The following is an 18,945-nucleotide window of genomic DNA, read 5'->3' as shown; positions in this document are numbered from 1 at the left end:
TGTAGCCGTGCTGCACTCACAACATCCTCTCATAACTTATCACCGCACGGTGAGTGGGCCTGTGTGCTCGGAAATGCCAGGGCTGATTTTTAGTCCCAGTCCGGCCCTGCCGTACATCCTGTAGTGGACTTTGTGATGATTTGGCTATATTCTGTCCATATATTTCTTTTTTTTTTTTTTTTTTTTTTTTACTCTGAAGCACTTTATCATGGTTTGTAATTCAATATAGCACCACAGCACTTTATGCAGGTCCTGGCACATTTGTTTTATATTGTGTTTCATATTTTGTCATATGTAGTGTTTGTAATGTTACAGGAGTGAGTATGTAGGGAACCTTTGATGGTTATTTTTAAGTGTTTTTAACATGGGTTTAGGGATTCAGAACTTCATTGTGTTTGGTCTTTCTGTAATTCATTGTTCATAAATAAAGAATTGTAGATATTTTTTGCATATATTGTGGTTTTGGTGTGCTTTACAGTCTTACATAGCCTCTTTTCTTTTGTGTTGTTTGTGGTTTGTACTGGTATGTAGTGAAGCACCCACCTTATTTAGGTTGTGCAGACCTGGTTTGTTTAAGAGTGTTGTTCTCCTAAAATGCCTGCCCTTTCTCTCTAATAGTTCATGGGAGGGAAAAGGGAGCATATCAGGAAAAGGAGGCCAGTTTGCCAGAATGTATTTATAAAAAATATTAAACTTGACATGCTCTCTAAATTTAACTATGTTAGTTAAAATGGGAATACCTCTTTAACCCCTTCATGTCAGCCATACGGCTATATACATTCCTGCTGCAGATGACCCGTGCAGCAGGAATGTATATAAACGTTCCTGACTGTGAAGATGCTGCGATGCACATCGATCGTTTTAGGTAGTCAGTGACAGGACAAGGACCTGTCACTGACTGATCAGGACCCACCCCCAGCATGGCTGCTGGGTCCCGATCACTTGTACTGAAAGGAGGGGGTAAGCCACTTACCTCCATCTTGTCGGATCTGCGATCTGTAGATAGTGTGCTCTCAGTTATATGCTTATATATGCAATCAGAGCATTCCATAAATAAGTTCCCTAAGGGGGAATACAAAATGTTTAAAAAAAATAAAGTAAATAACTTTTCTCTTACACCAATATGATAAAGTAAAAAACTTTTCTCTTACACCAATATGATACTAATAAAAACTAGAGATCATGGCGCAAAAAAAGACACCCCAACCAGCCCTGTAGGTGGAAAAATAAAAGCGCTATGGCTTTTAAAGGTGGAGAGGAACATTGCTTCGACCTTCATGACCTTGGTCATGAAGAGGTTAATGTATTAAGAATTAAAGTGACTCTGTATCCACAATCTGCCCTCCCCAAACCACTTGTACCTTCAGATAGCTTATTTTAAACCAAGATCTGTCCTGGGGTCCGTTTAGCAGGGGATGCAGTTATTGTCCTAAAAAAACTTTTAAACTTACAGCCCTGTGTAAAATTGGCGTGGCATAGATTGTCTTTGCCTTAACCTTGCACTGCCTCTCCATCCCTCCTCCCCGCCCTCTTCACCATTAGGAATGGCCCTGGCAGAATTTCTCCTATTCCTCACTTGTCTGAACACTGCTCAGGTGCCTTAATGATCCAGCACATGTGAATAGGAGAAAACCTGCCTGGAGCATTCCTAATGAAGAAGAGGGCAGGGAGGAGCGACGGAGAGGCAGTGCAAGCCTAATGCACAGACACTCTAAGCCACGCCAATTTGACACAGGGCTGCAAGTTTAAAAATAGTTTTTTAGGACAATAACTGCATCACCTACAGAAGGGACCCCAGGACAGATCTTGGATTATAAGCAGCTATCTGAACGTAAAAGTGGTTTGGCGAGGCAGATTGTGGGTACAGAGTCGCTTTAATGGCTATGACTTTGCTGCCTATAATCATTGCTCTTGTTCTATAAACATAAATGTATGTAAGGCCAACAATGAACTAAGTGAGGATTCGCTGGTAACTCTACAATTAGGTTGCTAAATTTTGGGCAAGCTGTCTGCTGTAGAAAATACCTTCTCTTCTGTTTTGTATTTATTGAAACAAGATCCACAGGGACGAAGGTCTTCTCTAGTGTGTTTGTGTCTTTACTGTAATACAGCATAAAGAATCGTGTTAAGGTTTGAATAGGAGAATAAGGAGAATAGTGTTAGAGCTTTGACCCACTTCTGACAATTCATTTCAAGAAGGAACACCCCTTAAAAAAATTCACTGGCTAAAAAAAAAATTCTTTTGCATTATTTTGTTTCCCCCACATTTTTAAGGGGTTGTATCAAATTTTAAACATTTAGGATTTAACGAAACATTTAAGTTTTTGTTACGTCAATATTACTTTAAAGTGCTTGTTATTTGATGTAGTAAGTTAATATTTATTATAAGGAAAACTAAGCTGTGATCATCTTCTGCTTTAGAAATGTTTGGAATGGTTTACTTCACCTCCAAAAACTAAACGCTCAGGATCTACTCAGACAATGCCCTTAAAAGTCCAAACACTTAACACTCCGGGATCAAATGCACAGGTAAAAGAACCTCAGCCATTTCTAGCATTCACATTCCCATAAGTTCACAGATTTCTAGACAAAGCATTCATCTCCAATTCAACATCATAAATATAGAGCTACTGTAGGACACACAATGCTGCCATTTAGTCATGTCAGGCATTTGTCTTCAGTGCCAAACCCACTGTTAAATGAGCATAAATCTTCTCTTTTCTTTAGAAACATGATGGACAGTTCACTGTCATCCAGCTGGTGGGGATGTTGAGAGGAATTGCAGCAGGAATGAGATATTTGGCCGACATGGGATACGTACATCGGGATCTTGCTGCACGTAACATACTTGTCAATAGCAACCTTGTCTGCAAAGTATCAGATTTTGGCTTATCTCGAGTTATAGAGGATGACGCAGATGCAGTATACACAACAACTGTAAGTGATTTATGTATGTATGTTTGTATCTGGATATATTATGGGAAATTTACTGACTGCCTCTTTTGCAAAAAGGCTCTTGTGGCACTGAAGAGCATTGTTAGTGGTACTTATGTACATCTAATTAATCAAATGATGATAGTGAGGTTAGTAAAAAAAAAAAAAAAAAAAAAAGTCACATATGCAAAAATGTATGTGTTGAGTCTTAAGTTTGTGACAGGTTATAAAGCACTTACAATCTCTCTCAGAGCAGCAGTCGGGAAAGTAAGTTATGTAACTGGAGGAAGAAGTAGGGTCAGTAAGGCGGTGACAGGTACGGGGGTTAGGTACATTGAGGCAGTGCTAGTAGAGAGAGCAGTAGGGGCAGAGAGGCAGTGACAGGAGAGGACAGTAGGGACAATGCAGCACTAACAGGAGGGGCAGTAGGTAGAGTGAGGCAGTGACAGGAGGGGGCAATAGGCACAGTGGGGCAGTGACAGGAAAGAGCAGTAAAGTGAGGAGGCAGTAGGGACAGAGTGGCAGTGAACACTAGTCATACCACAGGCTGCACCAAGCTGCATTTCTTCCCCTCCATTGGCTGGCAGCTTATGACATAAAATGTTAACACCCAGTAGGAAACAGAGTACTGGCAGCTGCAGTGCTAGTACTCCATACTATTATGGCAGGTAGAGAGCCAGCTGTGTATGGCAGGTGCAGTTCAATTGTATATTGTGTGCTGTCTCCTCTCCTTATTGATAAGAGTAACTTTATGGAAGAAATGTGAAAAAAAATGTTGAATTGTTTATTGATATAAACCTATTTTTGTGATTTCTATGATAACATTACTTTTGTGCTGTCAGATCAGTAGAGGACACATGTAATCACCTAATCTGATAAATAAGCCAGAACTCACTGAGATTTCTATGTAGATGTAGTTTCTGTGGATCTGAAAAATGAGAAAGCAAAATTGGTTAATAACCCTCCATTACTTGTGCCTATGTGTTCACATTCAAACAAATGTGCTATTATTTTCTATTCAACTAGTATAAGTGTTTGTTGGAAGAACACTCTAGAACAAAGATCTAATGCTTAATACATAATCTTACAAGGTGGTAGGAGGGGAGAAGAAGAAAAACCGGTTGTTGAGATGTATAGTGAGGAGGTCTCTGACTGGCCAAGGACCATAGGGGGATGGTAAACTAGGACAGAGATTACAGCACAGGGGTTACAGACGCTTTACTTTTTGACTACAATATGACAGGAATCAAGTTGCCTTGAAAGATATGAATAATTTTACATCTTTTTTACTTCTTTAATCTTTTTACTGTTTCCAAATATTACAATCTTTGGTATTTTTTTTAATTAGGGAGGAAAGATCCCAGTTCGATGGACAGCTCCGGAGGCAATCCAGTACCGGAAATTTACATCAGCCAGCGATGTATGGAGTTATGGAATTGTAATGTGGGAAGTAATGTCATACGGAGAAAGGCCTTACTGGGATATGTCAAACCAGGATGTAAGCATTGCTTTTAAAATCTATTAATATCTTGCACTCCTATTGCCGGCAACTAATATGTAAATCATAATCTTTTCTCAGTACACGACTTAAAACTGTAATATTTTGTATACTGTCAAATCTAGCTGATTGACTTCAATTACACGAAGCCTTCTTATGCATGATTGTTTCTGATACAGAGATCACAAAGCAAAGATAGAAAAAGTTTGTGACGAGTGCAAAGTTGTTAACATCTGACAGGGCTCAGTGTCAAAAGATTTCATGGACTGTCAAAATATGTGCAAACAAATCCTTAGGGCCGGGAAAAAGAAATATTTACATTCCCCTAGGTACTCCGTAAAGTTTTATATCTTTGACACCTTCCTCAAGCTCTACCAGCCAACATAAACATCTCTGACAAGAATATAAAATGATTGTAAAGCTACAGCTGCTTAACATTCAAACAAGCACATGGGGAAGTAGGGTTTATCATTTATTGTTTAGCTTGCAGAGTTAGGAGGCTCTCATCTGTATTTATCCCCGAGCTGGACATAAGCTGTGAAGAGATTCAATTCAAGCAGTCAATTCATAAGTCACTTGCCGCAGTGTTCTCAAAGTTTAATTTTAAGCAATGCCTTATCTCGAGAAGCTCTCTCTCCAATTGACTTTCAGCTTTACGTCTTTAACTGATGTCTCTAATGTCACACTCATGTTTGTGGCAGAATTAACAAACGGGTTATTGAACAGTGATATCTCTATAGAATCTGGTTCTCGACAGCGTATGAGCTCATCAGACAAATCATTCCGACACGCTGTTATTGAAGACTGGGAGGCATATCTATTGCCTTTCATATCACATAATATGCCCGAGAAAGGAGGTTCGTTTATCATCAGTTTTCTCATTGCTACCGTTAATCCTTGTGCCACTCCATCTTACTTACTCACAAGGAAGAAAGGGTCACATATTCTGGCCTATCAAAGCTTCATTTTTCATACAGAGAATATTTTAGATACATAACTTTACATGCAGTTGCTTTGGCAAGTTGGCAGACAGGAAAAGTGGTGCATTATTACCCACCTAGTTTTTCAGAATAGCCCTATATTAGTAGTTAGTTTGTCTATGACTATATATATAATTCTCTTTTATAGAACTATTTTCCAGATCACTCACTCTTTGGCTCTTACTATCCTTAATAAGATACTCAGAACATGCTATAGGTTCTTGTTGTGTGCCTATGGTTGAATATGGTTGTTTTTTTTAAGCCATACTCCAGCATACTTCAGCAGCAAAAAAAAAAATTCAAATCAACTGGTGGAAGAAAGTTCCTGGGGTTTGGAATTTACTTCTGTAAAAAAAAAATCTAAAGTCATTATCTTAAGGAGGTACCTCCTCAAAAAATAAAATTCTTTCAAATCAACTGGTGTCAGAAAGTGCCAGAAATTAGTAATTTACTTCTATTAAAAATCTTCAGTCTTCCAGTACTTAGCTGCTATATGTCCTGCAGCAAGTTGTGTATTATTTCCAGTCTGGAGAGAAGGAGAGGTTTTCTATGAGGATTTGCCTCTGCTCTGACATGGACAGAGGTGGCAACAGAGAGCACTGTGTCAGAATGGAAAGAATACACCACGTCCTGCGGGACATCAGCTGATTTTTTTTTTTTTTTATAGAATCAAATTACAAATTTCTGGCACTTTCTTACATCAGTTGGTTTGAAAGATTTTTTTTTTCATGGGTACCCCATTAAGGTATAGGCAGGTTCCCCTTAAGTTCAACCTCCAAATGGAAAAGGATGTGGATAACGGGAAGATATAGGGGTAATTTTCCATCTTTGTCAAGATCAGACTGGATTAATATTCAAAATAAACATTTTATATATTTACATAAAGATTAGAGATGAGCGAACCTCGAGCATGCTCGAATCGATCCGAACTTTCGGCATATGATTAGCGGTGGCTGCTGAACTTGGATAAAGCCCTAAGGCTATGTGGAAATCATGGATAAAGTCATTGGCTGTATCCATGTTTTCTAGACAACCTTAGAGCTTTATCCAAGTTCAGCAGCCCCAGCTAATCAAATGACGAACGTTTGGGTTCAGATCGACTCGAACCCGAACCCGGTTGGCTCATCTCTAATAAAGATTGATGTTTTGTTGCAAGAAATATTATAAGCATTTTATATGTGTATGAGGGGAAGGGGGAGAGTAGAGACAGCTCTCAACCAAATGAGCTTTCTAAATAGTTTTACCAGCTTAACTGCAGATTTAGAGGTAGTCTATTCCACAGATTTACAGCACTTACGGCAAAGATTGAATCTTTTGACTGTGCTGCTGCAAAATGCATGTTGTGATGTTGTGTCTGGTAAAGAAGAGACTGGATTGTATGCTCATATGCCATGACCCCTTTGTTAGAAGAACCACACAGATCTAATATTTAAGGCTTATTCTGCTGGTGGCCATACAGCTCTAGTAACAATTGTTCCGCTGACAGTTACCTCTCCTATCCCTCCAGGCCTGGCCAAATGTTCTTGTGTTCTCAATGGGAAGGGGAAAGCTGGGAATTGTAGGATCGGCATTCAGGATTGCAATTGTAGTTTTCCAACAGCTAAAGGGCCGCGAGTTTGACACCACTGCTTTAGATGGAAGGCTTTGATGTGGTGTAGAAGAGCCTTATCCTGTTCTTATCTTTGTATATCTACTTGCTACCTTTTTTTCTTTAAGAAAATATATGTTAATGCAAGTAGCGCTATCACAGTTTTACACATCGACATAACTTTCTTTTTGTAGGAAAAACTTTTTAAAGCCTGCGTATAAGACTAGTTGTTAACCCAAGTAAATCTTCTCAAAAGTCAGGGGTCATCTTTATATGCCGGGTGTCGTCTTATAGGGCGGATGCTATCATGAAAACTCCGGAACTGGACTGGAGAATCTGCGGTCGCCACATAGGGTGGGGGAAGCTCAAAAATGTTCGCATTCCCGCCGTATGTGGTAACCTCAAAGACAGAGCAAGCTGCAGGCGTCCGGGTATATAAAAAAGAGATATGGTGGAGTGCCACTGTGCCCAGTAAAACACACCTCTTTCACCCAGCTTGGCCCGCCCTTGTATCCTACCGGCATTACTGGACCTCCTTCTCTGCCTCTCAGATCTTACTGCTGTCTAGGTTTTTTTATAAATTTTTCTTTGGTGTGCATTGGAAAGAGGGGTAGTCCTATACAGCGCTTATATCCCAAATTCTATATTTTAACTTATGCGCTCAGTCGTCTTACACGCCTGAAAATATGGTATATTTATTTAGATGTAAAAACATCTTCATTTTCTATTTCCAAATATCAGTTCATAGTTTTGTGAATATAAATCCTTTTAATTTATGAAACAGTCATTTCATTTTGCTGGATTGCCATTATGATAAGAATTAATTGGCGCTCACCAGTCAAACTTGTTTCCCCTGTTAAGGTTGAGAAAGTCTTTTGTGTCTCCGTCTTCCCACAAGTCAATTTCAGACAATCCTTCACTGCATGATATTCAAGAACATGAATACTACACCAGTGTTTTTTCCAAGTGCTTTATAACTCAATGTCAGTGACATGAATTACCTTATAACATCATTCTAACCTTTTACATGTCCCTTTGATTGATTCTCTCTGTGCATTTCTACTCAGGTCTCCAGGGTTTAATGAAGTTTGCAGCAATATGTTTTAACTTAACCACCACATTTGCAGTTAAAGGTTTCTCTATTATGAAAGCAAGACTCGGCACAAAACCACAGTGGGATCACGTTTAACTCTTTTTGTTGCGTTATCATAGGTGTGCGGCATTGAATGAATTGTTGAGTTAGAGAAGTTTTCCCCCTTTCTGTTACTGAAAGTGGTTATTTCTGGTGACAGTATAATAATACGTAGCTTGCCTAATCCCCCTATTATAAAAGCCACATTAGCTGGATTAATTGTTAACAGTTTTATTTAGTATGAATACTGTCTGATTTAAAAAAAAAGTTGGAACACCATGATTTTTTTATTGCACATATATATTTATCTCACACATAATTCACTATGCAAAGAGTAGTAAAACATAAGAATTACTCTTGTGCAAATATATTATCAAAGGAAAAATGTGTGCATTTCTAGCAATACAAATACCCAAGAGAGAAAAAGTGATATTTGAAAAGCCTATATGCACACTACAATACACATACTGTACATAGAAAGACTAGACCTAAAAAAAAAAAATAAATCTAAGTGTCTTGTGCTTATACTGTGTTGAGACATAATAATCGAATGCACAAGTGCAACATATGATACAATTAAAAATCGAATAGGTGACTATGTATAACATGGACTATATATATATAGATATATATAGATATAGATATATATATATATATATATATATATATTAGTCCAGCATTGTAGATCAGCAGTGTTGGATTAATGCACGTATAAGCGGAAAATACTGCTAAGTGCATCTGCACTGAATGACATGGTGCTGACGTATACAAGCTTTTGCACCTGTTCCTTAATCCTTTGTCTGCTCTCTTTTTCCTTTTCACTTACTAGTAGAGATGACTAAATTTACAGTACTAATGAAGCGCTTTGCTTGACTCAGTTAGATCATCAGCTGGCTGCCTTTGAACTCTGTGCTGTTCCACTCAGAGTGCCTGGAAAAGCTGGATCCAATGCTGAAAAAATGGGAGAAGTTTCCCGGAACTGGACCCAGCTTTTCCAGGCCACCTGGAGCGGAACAGCACTGAGTTTAAAGGCATTCAGCTGACAGACTGACCATCAAGCCTAGCGATCCCTACTTACTAGCAGTACAAGTGCGCCCAGAGTAAGCCCGTTCAGGCCATTTTTAAACAATGAAAAAATAAGTGCAAATACAATGCCTTTGTTGCAAAGCAATGGCAGTTATTAATGTTCAAGTATATTTATAAAGGCCATTGTTTTGGGACAACAGACGTTATTTGCACTTATTTTTACATGCCGTGTACATAGCCTAAAAGGGTACTGCTGTTGTCAAACCATTTGGCTTTTTTTTACTGGGCAGTTGTTTGGAAAAATTAGAATGTATGGGGCTAAAAAATCATTTATCTAGATCTTTGGTGCCACAGTGAAATAATTATTAGCAATACGATCCAGTAAATAGAAATTACCCTTTTTGTGAAATTTTCTGGAAATTTATTGGAGCATTGCTAATTAGCAAATGACATGAACGATAGCTGTTGGTTGGCAACAAAGTCAGTCCTTACCCAGCAAGGCTTTCACAATTTCAAAATCAACTCCTAAAACCACTGATGATTTGTTGGTGGTTTAAAATTAATCCAGTGTAGGTGGGCCATAGATAACAAGTAATGAGTTAGCACCGGAGCCCTAATAATGACTGGATAGATCACTAGAAAATAGTAGTGATCATAGCCCACCTGCACTTGCACAGAATCCATAAACTTCATCAACTTTCTCCAAAGAATGTACAACACACCATTATTCTTTACACGTATCTGAATAAATTGTCTGTTGTAGGTTATAAAAGCTATCGAGGAGGGTTATCGGTTGCCAGCACCAATGGATTGTCCTGCAGGTCTTCATCAGCTAATGTTAGATTGCTGGCAAAAGGAACGTGGAGAACGACCCAAGTTTGAGCAGATTGTTGGTATTCTCGACAAAATGATCCGGAACCCCAACAGCTTAAAAACCCCAATGGGAACTTGTAACAGGTGAGATGAAATAAAATTAAAAAAAAACTGAGTCTGCGCTATATGTTGTGGTTGTTGGTTGTATTTTACAGCCAACACCTGCTGGTCCCTACTTGGACTGGACTTCAGCGGTATAACCCTCTTCATGTCATGACCAAGGGCAATTGTGAGGTGATAGCAAATATGTTTATTTTTTATGTTTTTTTTTATTTAAAAAATAGGAAAAGGGTGGTGAGTTAAACTTTTAATATGGGATGCAATTTTTTATTTTAGAAAGAACTTTTCTACACTAATTTGTAGTCCCCCTAGGGTACTCCTTTGAGCAATGCACTGATTTCTCGTAGAGATCAATGCAGTACAAATGAACTGCATTGATGTGTTATCTGGGATCGATTGTTAGGGACTGCCTCTAATGATCGCCAAGCCGAGATGTGCGTCAGAGTCCACATCACTGAGGCCCAGGAGAGTAATTATAACAGATCTGGCCACTATACAACCATGGAGGGCTTTTAACAGCATTTAAAGCAACTCTGTACCCTCAATCTGTCCCCCCCAAACCACTTGTACCTTCAGATAGCTGCTTTTAATCCAAGATCTGTCCTGGGGTCTGTTCGGCAGGTGATGTAGTTATTGTCCTAAGAACAACGGCCGGGGCTTACATTTGTATATGCATTAGGCTGGCACCACCTCTCTGTCCTTCCTCCCCACCCTCCTCATCATTAGGAGTGATTTACTGCTGTTTGAGCTTTGCCCAGGTGTATTAACGATCCAGCCCAAGTTCATTATACACAGGTGGGGAATAGGAAGCAATCTGCCTGGAGCACTCCTAATGATGAGGAGGGTGGGGAGGAAGGACAGAGAGGTTGTGCCAGCCTAATGCATATACAAATGTAAGCCCCGGCCGTTAGACACAGCGCTGCAGGATTAAAAGTTGTTTTTATGAAAATAACTGCATCCCCTGTCAAACGGACCCAGGACAGATCTTGGATTAAAAGCAGCTATCTGAAGGTACAAGTGGTTTGTGGGGGGGTCAGATTGTGGGTACAGAGTCACTTTAAATGCACAACTGACTGGCTGGTAGCAGCCGGGAGCAGCATGGTAGAGAGAGGGCTCAGAGAGATGTCATGAGCCCTCTCTGTACCCAATTAACAGCGCCATGACGTACGTGGATGTCATTGGTCGTTAAGAGGTTAAACCTCTTTTCCAGTCTCTGGCAGTTCTAGTGCCTCTGACCAATCGCTCAGCCAAACTACAGAGTTCAAACATCAAACAGTTTTTCCTTGGCTCAACATATTTTTTTACTGTATGTTTAGCAAAATGATTAGATTAACATATGGCTAACATAGTTGCTCTTAGAAATGTTCCGATATATTGAGACAGAGCAATATCAAATTCTTTAGGACTGTGTCAGCTTTAAGTTGACTCACAAGTATAAAAATGTGTTTATCCGGTACTCATGTATATTCTTCTGAGGTTTTTTGAGGACCACCATTTTAGAATAGTTAAATTTCTATATAATTCTTTTGTTTAAAAGGGGAAGCTTGAGGAAACTGCCAAGACTTTTACCACTGAATCATAGCGGAGGATTAATTTCCTCTAGCTTTTTTAACAAGACACTTCGTATTATGTACATGGAACTTTTGTATGTGTGCTGTAATTTATTTTTCACATGTATTAGCTGACATATTGCCTCTACAGCTGAAAAAAAGGAAAAAAATGTACCCATCGATTCCAAAAGAGCAGTGCCTTAAGTGGCCAAAATGTAATTAGGCTGTAGCAAAACCTGGCGTAGCTTTACGTAACAGATTTTTGAATAACACATCTTTCTAATATGCAGATCCTGGTATACTCTGCCAATTATACATATATTTCTAAATGTCGGACTACTAAAATATGAACATGAAAAAAATTTGCAAAGTTAGAAATGTGTATGTTTTACAAAAAGTAAATGAAACTTTTACCTCACGTAAACGGTTTCCTCCAACAAAAGCATATTCAATTATTGGGTCATTTATATGTTGATCTTAACAAAACCCCTAAAACGCAAAGATTGTGGTCCTCAAGCTCACATTACTCACCACACTTGTCACAACGATCATTGGGCTGACAGTTCTGTCTCCTATACACATGAACGTTTGTCATTGCCGAACTAATAGGTCGGGCAGTGATTTTCCATCACACCCCACCATGATGTTGTTGGAGTCGCGACAGAGCTCCCGAGCTGAACCCATGGCTCACAACAGATGTATAAAGGGAATGTATGATCTAAATTTTATTTTACTGATTAAAGTCAGATGCTAAAATTTGTTCTTTTATTCTATTCTGTTTATATTTTCTGACTTTCTTTACTTTTTGTAATTGGGGCTGCCATCTTGCCTGGGCTGTTCTTACAGCATTTAGGGAGCTTCTGTTGTTTCCGCTATACTGGTGAGACATGTTGCTGTAATGCTGTACAGTTGGCTTTATAGCAGCCTCCTCTTATCACCAAAGACAAAACAGGAAGTCTCAGCTTAGTTTTAGTCCCAGTGGTCAGAATGAAAACGGCAATATTTCAGTATCATTTTTTAATAGAAAATAAGCAGATAGAAAATGTATATAGATAGAAAATGGAAAATTAGAAAAAAAAGTGACTACAAATTCTTTAAAAATATGTTTATTATAAGAACATAATTTAAACCATAAGCCATTTTCTGATGACACCCTTTAAGAGGGACAAAGTATAGAAAGGTAAATTAACTTGACCTGGTTGGAAGGTATTGTACACACCACACTTTTGCACTATAGTATAGTCTGTAAGGTCTAATATTTATCCCTTCATCTGATGAGTTACATAGGGGTATTTTCATATATGCCCAAAATAACAAATGCGGTTCATTATCATGCTGACGACTGTAAAATGTGGGAAGTAATATGGCTCCTATTAACTATATTGTTTTTTAATATGTTTAGACCTGTCAGCCCCCTTCTGGACCAGAACACCCCTGATTTCTCCTCATTTTGCTCTGTTGGAGAGTGGTTAGAAGCTATTAAGATGGAGCGGTATAAGGAAAACTTCAGCTCTGCCGGTTACAATTCACTTGAAGCTGTTGCTGGAATGACAATTAAGTATGTATATAATAAAATATATGGCCACATGCACTAAACTGTTAGGGCACAAAGGCATGTTCATGGTCCATGAAGCATGTGCAGTCTTTATAGGTCCATAAGCAATGCTTCTAAGTAAGAATATTTAGGTAATAAGGAACCCAACTGAGCATGCCACTGAGATGGCAAACAGACACGTTGGGCCTCACTTAATAAGGTTGTCAGGTTTACAACAACCATACACATCAACATCTTAGTTTCCCAAACTGCCAGATTTATTAATGTGTCTCATGCCCTTAGTAAATCTGGCGCCACACTAGCGATGCCCCATTTTTAGGATGCAAAACCTGTTAAAAAAAATTACAGCTTGTTTGATAAATATGTTGTTTATGGCGGATTTAACCCTTTGAGGACCAGGCCCAAAATGACCCAGTGGACCGCGCAAATTTTGATCTTAGTGTTTTCGTTTTTCCCTCCTCCCCTTCTAAGAGCTCTAGCACTCTCAGTTTTCTATCTACAAGCCATGTAAGTGCTTGTTTTTTACAGGAATAGTTGTACTTTGTAATGGCGTCATTCATTTTACCATAACATGTATGATGGAATTCCAAATATATTATTTATGAAGATATAAATAGGTGAAATTGTAAAAAAGAATGCAATAATGGTAACGTTTGGGGGGTTTCTGTGTCTACGTAATGCACTATATGGTAAAAGCGACATGATACTATTACTCTATAGGTCAGTCTGAACACAACCATATGCAGGTTACACAGATTCTCTAATGTTATATATATTTCTTTTTATGAAATCCTTTTTTTTGGCAATTAAATATTAATATCATTGAGCCTGCCTGTGTAGGCTTAGTGCAGCAGATCGCCGATCGGACCGCATGGAGGTAGGTGAGAGACCTCCGGCGGTCCGTTTCAACAATCGGGACCCCCGCAGTCACACCCGATCAGTAAGTGACAGGGGACTCCCCCTGTCACTTCCACTTAAACGCCGCCGGCGCGCCGCGATCGCGGAGTTTAAGGGGTTATTGACACGCGGCAGCGCGATCGCTGCATCGTGTCATTACCGGTGAGGTCCCGGCTGCTGATTGCAGCCAGCCCCCACCTGCTATGAAGCTTCATAGCGGGAGAACCACCCAGGACGTACAGTTATGTCCAGGGTCGTCTGGTGACAGACTTCCATGACGTAACTCTACGTCCTGGGTCGTCTAGGGGTTAAAGTGAAACATTCACAACACGCCTACTATTTGGGTCCGGTTTCTGGCATCTTTGTGTCACACACCAGTAGTAAATAAGGTATAATGGTAAACCAGAATGGAAAATGGACAAAAAAAAAACAAAACAAACATTGGTACATCTGCCCAATTGACCTACATTTATTTAAACTACCTATGTGCAAATTTTGAAGACAGTCTAAAGACTGTCTATTCTAAGTTTAAACAAACTATCAGTTTGCTTAATGTGTGCCAGAATTTTTAGCCATATTTTGGCGCTTTTTTAGTTAACAGTGTTGCACGTTATGCCTTGTCCCCTGTGGAGAAAAGTCCTATGTGGAAATGTCAGTCCCTTTTTATTGAAAGAAGTCCTGCCTGGAAAACAAGGATACAGCCATAGGCAACGTTCACACTACGTAAGTTTCCCGCCGTAGCGCGTTCCGTGAATAAGTGGTCGGAAACTTACGTAGTTTGCGTACAATGGAAAGTATACGATCTACGGGCGCACAGTTCACACTACGTACGAACTTACGCCCGGATCGTATGCGGCGCCGTAAAAAATTAACCAGACCATTGTTTCGAGATGGAAATGCCGTAACTTACGCCCGTAGCGTAACATGCGGTCCCGTACGTAGTGGTGATTTCTTCATTTTGCCAGCTTTTTGTTCCGATCCAAAAGGTTCTGTGGGGTGTCCGGGGCTAGGCGAAGATTTCCAAGTAAAAGACCGCTTTTAGATCGCTACGAAGAGCGCTCGGGAAGCGTAAGTACGCTACGGGCGTAAGTTCGCGGTCAGTACGTATCCGGCCGCAACTTGCGTAAAGTCCCGGCCGGAGTTTCATACGTATATGTCCGGCCGCGAAAAATATGCGGCCGGACATATACGTAGTGTGAACCTAGCCATAGGCTGTATCCATGGTTTTCAGGACTCCTTAGAGTCTTCAGCCACCGTGACTGCCAAGACTGCAAGAAATGCCAAGACTTTTGGGTTTGGATGGACTTGAGCATGCTTGAGTTGCGCTTATCTCTTATTAGTATATTTGAGCCATTAAGACCATACATTTCTATCAGTTCTGCGGATCATATCTATAATTACACACCATACAGTTTGTGCATGAAACATAAATGTACATCTTCCAGGTGTGTATACATATCATAATGGAATCTGGCCTTTGTTTCCTTTGCAGTGATGTCATGAGTTTAGGGATTTCATTGGTCGGCCATCAGAAGAAGATCATGAGCAGTATTCAGACTATGAGAGCACAAATGATACACCTTCATGGAACCGGAATACAGGTGTGATAGACAGGCCTCCCTCATGAGGGAGGTAAGACTATGAGACAACAGCACTGGCCTTCACTACACAAGAACTGCTGCTAGAATCTGCTCAGTTAACTGAGTCCTCTCTGCTACAGCATTTTGCCGTAGATAAAAACCAACTAGATCCTCAAGCACCTACAGACTTGAACTCCTAAGTGCCACCACACTTTTACCGAGAGAGAAATTGGATCAGACTCATGTGGCAAGGATGACAGCAGTAATAACAAAGTACTACCTGAATAAAGAACAAACAGAGCTCTCTAACCTCCTTTTTGCCCAATGGACTTTTTCAAATGTACTGTACATAATTCATTTTAAAAAAAAAAGAATATATTTGTTGGACAAAATCTCAAGATTATTGGTAATATACGGCAAAACTATTTTCCTTAAGCTGTGTTTTATTATATAATCTTATTTTTTAATGTGTTATTCTCCTTAGATTTTTTTTGTTTTTGTTTTTCTCGGAGGGGGTTGGTCGATAAGTTTAATTGCACATTTATTAGGAGACTAATATCCTTAGCATGGTTAGAGTTATATTTTGAATGCTGTTATTCTGGCATTTTACTTAGATATCTATGTACACATTGGCAAATCAACAGCAGGCAAGTGAAAACTCTGCAGGTTAATAACCGTTTATTTTTACATATTTTCTAAGGACTTGCTGAATACAAAGCAATAATGGCACTCTGTGCGGCCATGGCACCTTTGATACAAAATACATAATGAAAATATTAAGTCATGAAAAATTGCTAAAATTGAGAGTTCTATAATTCTCTGAATAAACAGGGTCTCCTAAACTACATACTAGAAACTAGTACTGTAAAATACAAAGCCTTCCCTATGCGAATGTCAAGTTCAATAATAAAAGAAAAAAGAAGCAAAAGACTCTTGTGGCATAGTCACTGTCTAAACCTTTCACTGCCTGCAAACAAGTGCAAGGTGACCGAGGAATCAACATTTTTGTACAATAGATTTGAAATAGCCAAAATATATTTTATACAAGATATCGTTGAATGCAATCCATGTTTGATTGTACGGTTTTAGATTTTATATTTAGCTCTATATATCAGGGTGACAAGGGTAGCACTTTTGTTTACCACCTTGAGATGGACATCTAAGAACAGAAGTTAATAGTAAAACACATGGTAATTAGAGTTGAGGTTTTTTTTAATAGGTACCTGAAGAACAGAGGGGTTCTTTTTTTTTTCTGTCTACCGGAAGCAATAATAAATTGTGTCTTTCTAGATAATCCCTTTGTGCATATCTTTAGAGTAAGAAATATATTTGTAAAATATGTTTAGATGGTGGATGACCCATCATGTAGAACAGATTTGGTTTTGTTTTAAGAAAGATCCCAGGGATCGATCAGAATTTGGTCTTCTTTAACTGTGTGGGCATCCACAGAATTGTAAATGTTTCAGTGTAAAGTGTGTAAATTTTATTTATACTGTCTTGTTTTGTATACACATTTCTCTGTAGTGAGCTCTGAATACATCGAAAATGCACTATATTTTTCTATTTTACTTGCAGAGGTTCATAAAAACAGGTATTTCAATGCTACATAATGTATTTTACCATATAGGACCAAAGATGGCTGCAGAAAACACAAATGGAATATACTCTTCTGCTTACTTTAATTTCCAGTCATTTAAATTCTCTGTACATTGTTATTTTATGACATTTTATTTATTTGATTGTTAGAATAAAAAGTCATTTCTAAGATGTTTCCTTAAATATAGTAAAATACATTTACAATATTTCCATTTCACAGACGCTTCCATTTGTAATCTTTGTAATAGACTGTAAATATATTTTTTGAACTATAGTGTAGTCTTCTGGAGGATTATTTGTGTTTCTTTTTTTTAAGGGACCACCCAGGATCAGCCTTTTATCGGAAAATCAAATGTCATAGCATGAGGTATTTCTGCCCAGCAGGGCCAGTAGTTCATGACAGGCACACTGTGATGGTGCCCAAAAGTTATTTTATAGAAGCATCATAGATGCTTTTTTTTTTTTTTTTGTATAACAAATTTCAATATGTGCCTTCAAGAAATAGCATTTAAATAAGATGAAACTACATGATATTAAAATATCCGTCTCTCTATTAGCATGATAATGGGAAGATGATGCCAGTACAATTAAAGTAAGTATATTACATCTGTTACATGCCTAAATATGATATACTATGGTAAATCAATAATCAAAAACAATATACAAGCATGAACTTTCAAATTACAATAATTGATCTCTATATACAATAGATAGATAGCTATATAAACATATTAAATCCCTTATAATCTACAAGCTATTTGAGTAAATCTAACACCTATACCTACCCCACCACTAAATGAGACCAAATTACCACAATTATTTAAAGAATTACTTTTATCATTGACATAGTCCTGGATCATCTTGTAAAAAAAAACATATATACACACAATGCCATGGAAAACATACATATGCATCAATATACACAGTGTCTGCAATGCTAGTGTAGAGCCCACAATTCACTGCACTGGTGAATTGCAATAAGGCACAAATTGCCTCACAAAAAACCTACCTCAGTTAGGGTCCATTTAGACAGAAAGATTATCTGCCAAAGATTTGAAGCCGAAGCCAAAGCCAGAAATGGATTTCAAAAGAGGAGAAATCTAAGGCTTTCCTTTATAACCTGATCTCTGCTTATAGTCTGTTCCTAGCTTTGGCTTCAAATCTTTGGCAGATATTCTGTCAGATAATCTTTCTGTGTAAATGGGCCCTAAGAGTACAGCCAATAACAATCGGTGGCCACCCAGAGGCTAAATGTAGGCTACAGAATCATGCGGAAGATTCCTTAGGAGTCAAAGTCACAAAATTAGAAAGAAGAGAACAGACAGCTCTCCTTGGGGCAGAATCGTAGATAAATCTAGCATAGCCAAAATAGGAGTACAACAGTAGATCCCCTCACCTGATATAGTTGTGCAAGAATGTGGCACATCTCTCCAAGCGTCTATAGTCTATGGTGCGCTATACATACCTGTCACGTACCGACTCGTCTCCGATCTTCAGTCAGCGATGTCGTCTTCGGACGAATCCCTCCGTCCGTCCTGAGTGCCGGCCGCCCTCTGCCGCATCATCGGCTGCTCAGGCGCGATTGGCTGAGCATAACTGTGCTCAGCCAATCGCGGCTGAGCATCTGATGACGCTGGAGAGGGCGGCCGGCACCCAGGACGCTCGGAGGGATTCGG

General features: G+C 39.0%; 1 protein-coding gene across 7 annotated transcripts in view; it reads left to right on the top strand.

Annotated features, from left to right (window-relative positions):
• Positions 1 to 17,486, top strand: part of EPHA7 (EPH receptor A7) — a 183,018-nt gene extending 165,532 nt beyond the window's left edge. For 4 of the 7 annotated variants that reach the window (XM_069974748.1, XM_069974749.1, XM_069974747.1 and 1 more), the window contains exons 13-18: positions 2,422 to 2,529; positions 2,728 to 2,937; positions 4,283 to 4,432; positions 9,922 to 10,115; positions 13,044 to 13,199; positions 15,586 to 17,486. In XM_069974748.1, the coding sequence (XP_069830849.1) occupies positions 2,422 to 2,529; positions 2,728 to 2,937; positions 4,283 to 4,432; positions 9,922 to 10,115; positions 13,044 to 13,199; positions 15,586 to 15,700 (933 nt within the window). In that variant the 3' untranslated portion in view covers positions 15,701 to 17,486. The remainder of the gene's footprint in view (positions 1 to 2,421; positions 2,530 to 2,727; positions 2,938 to 4,282; positions 4,433 to 9,921; positions 10,116 to 13,043; positions 13,200 to 15,585) is intronic. The other 3 variants (XM_069974753.1, XM_069974752.1, XM_069974751.1) reach the window with 1 other exon arrangement.
• The last annotated feature ends 1,459 nt before the right edge of the window (positions 17,487 to 18,945 follow it).

Source organism: Dendropsophus ebraccatus, chromosome 6 (assembly GCF_027789765.1).
Source record: "Dendropsophus ebraccatus isolate aDenEbr1 chromosome 6, aDenEbr1.pat, whole genome shotgun sequence".
Lineage (NCBI taxonomy): Eukaryota > Metazoa > Chordata > Amphibia > Anura > Hylidae > Dendropsophus > Dendropsophus ebraccatus.
Note: the sequence above shows the minus strand (reverse complement) of the source record. Positions and strands in the feature narration are given on the sequence as shown.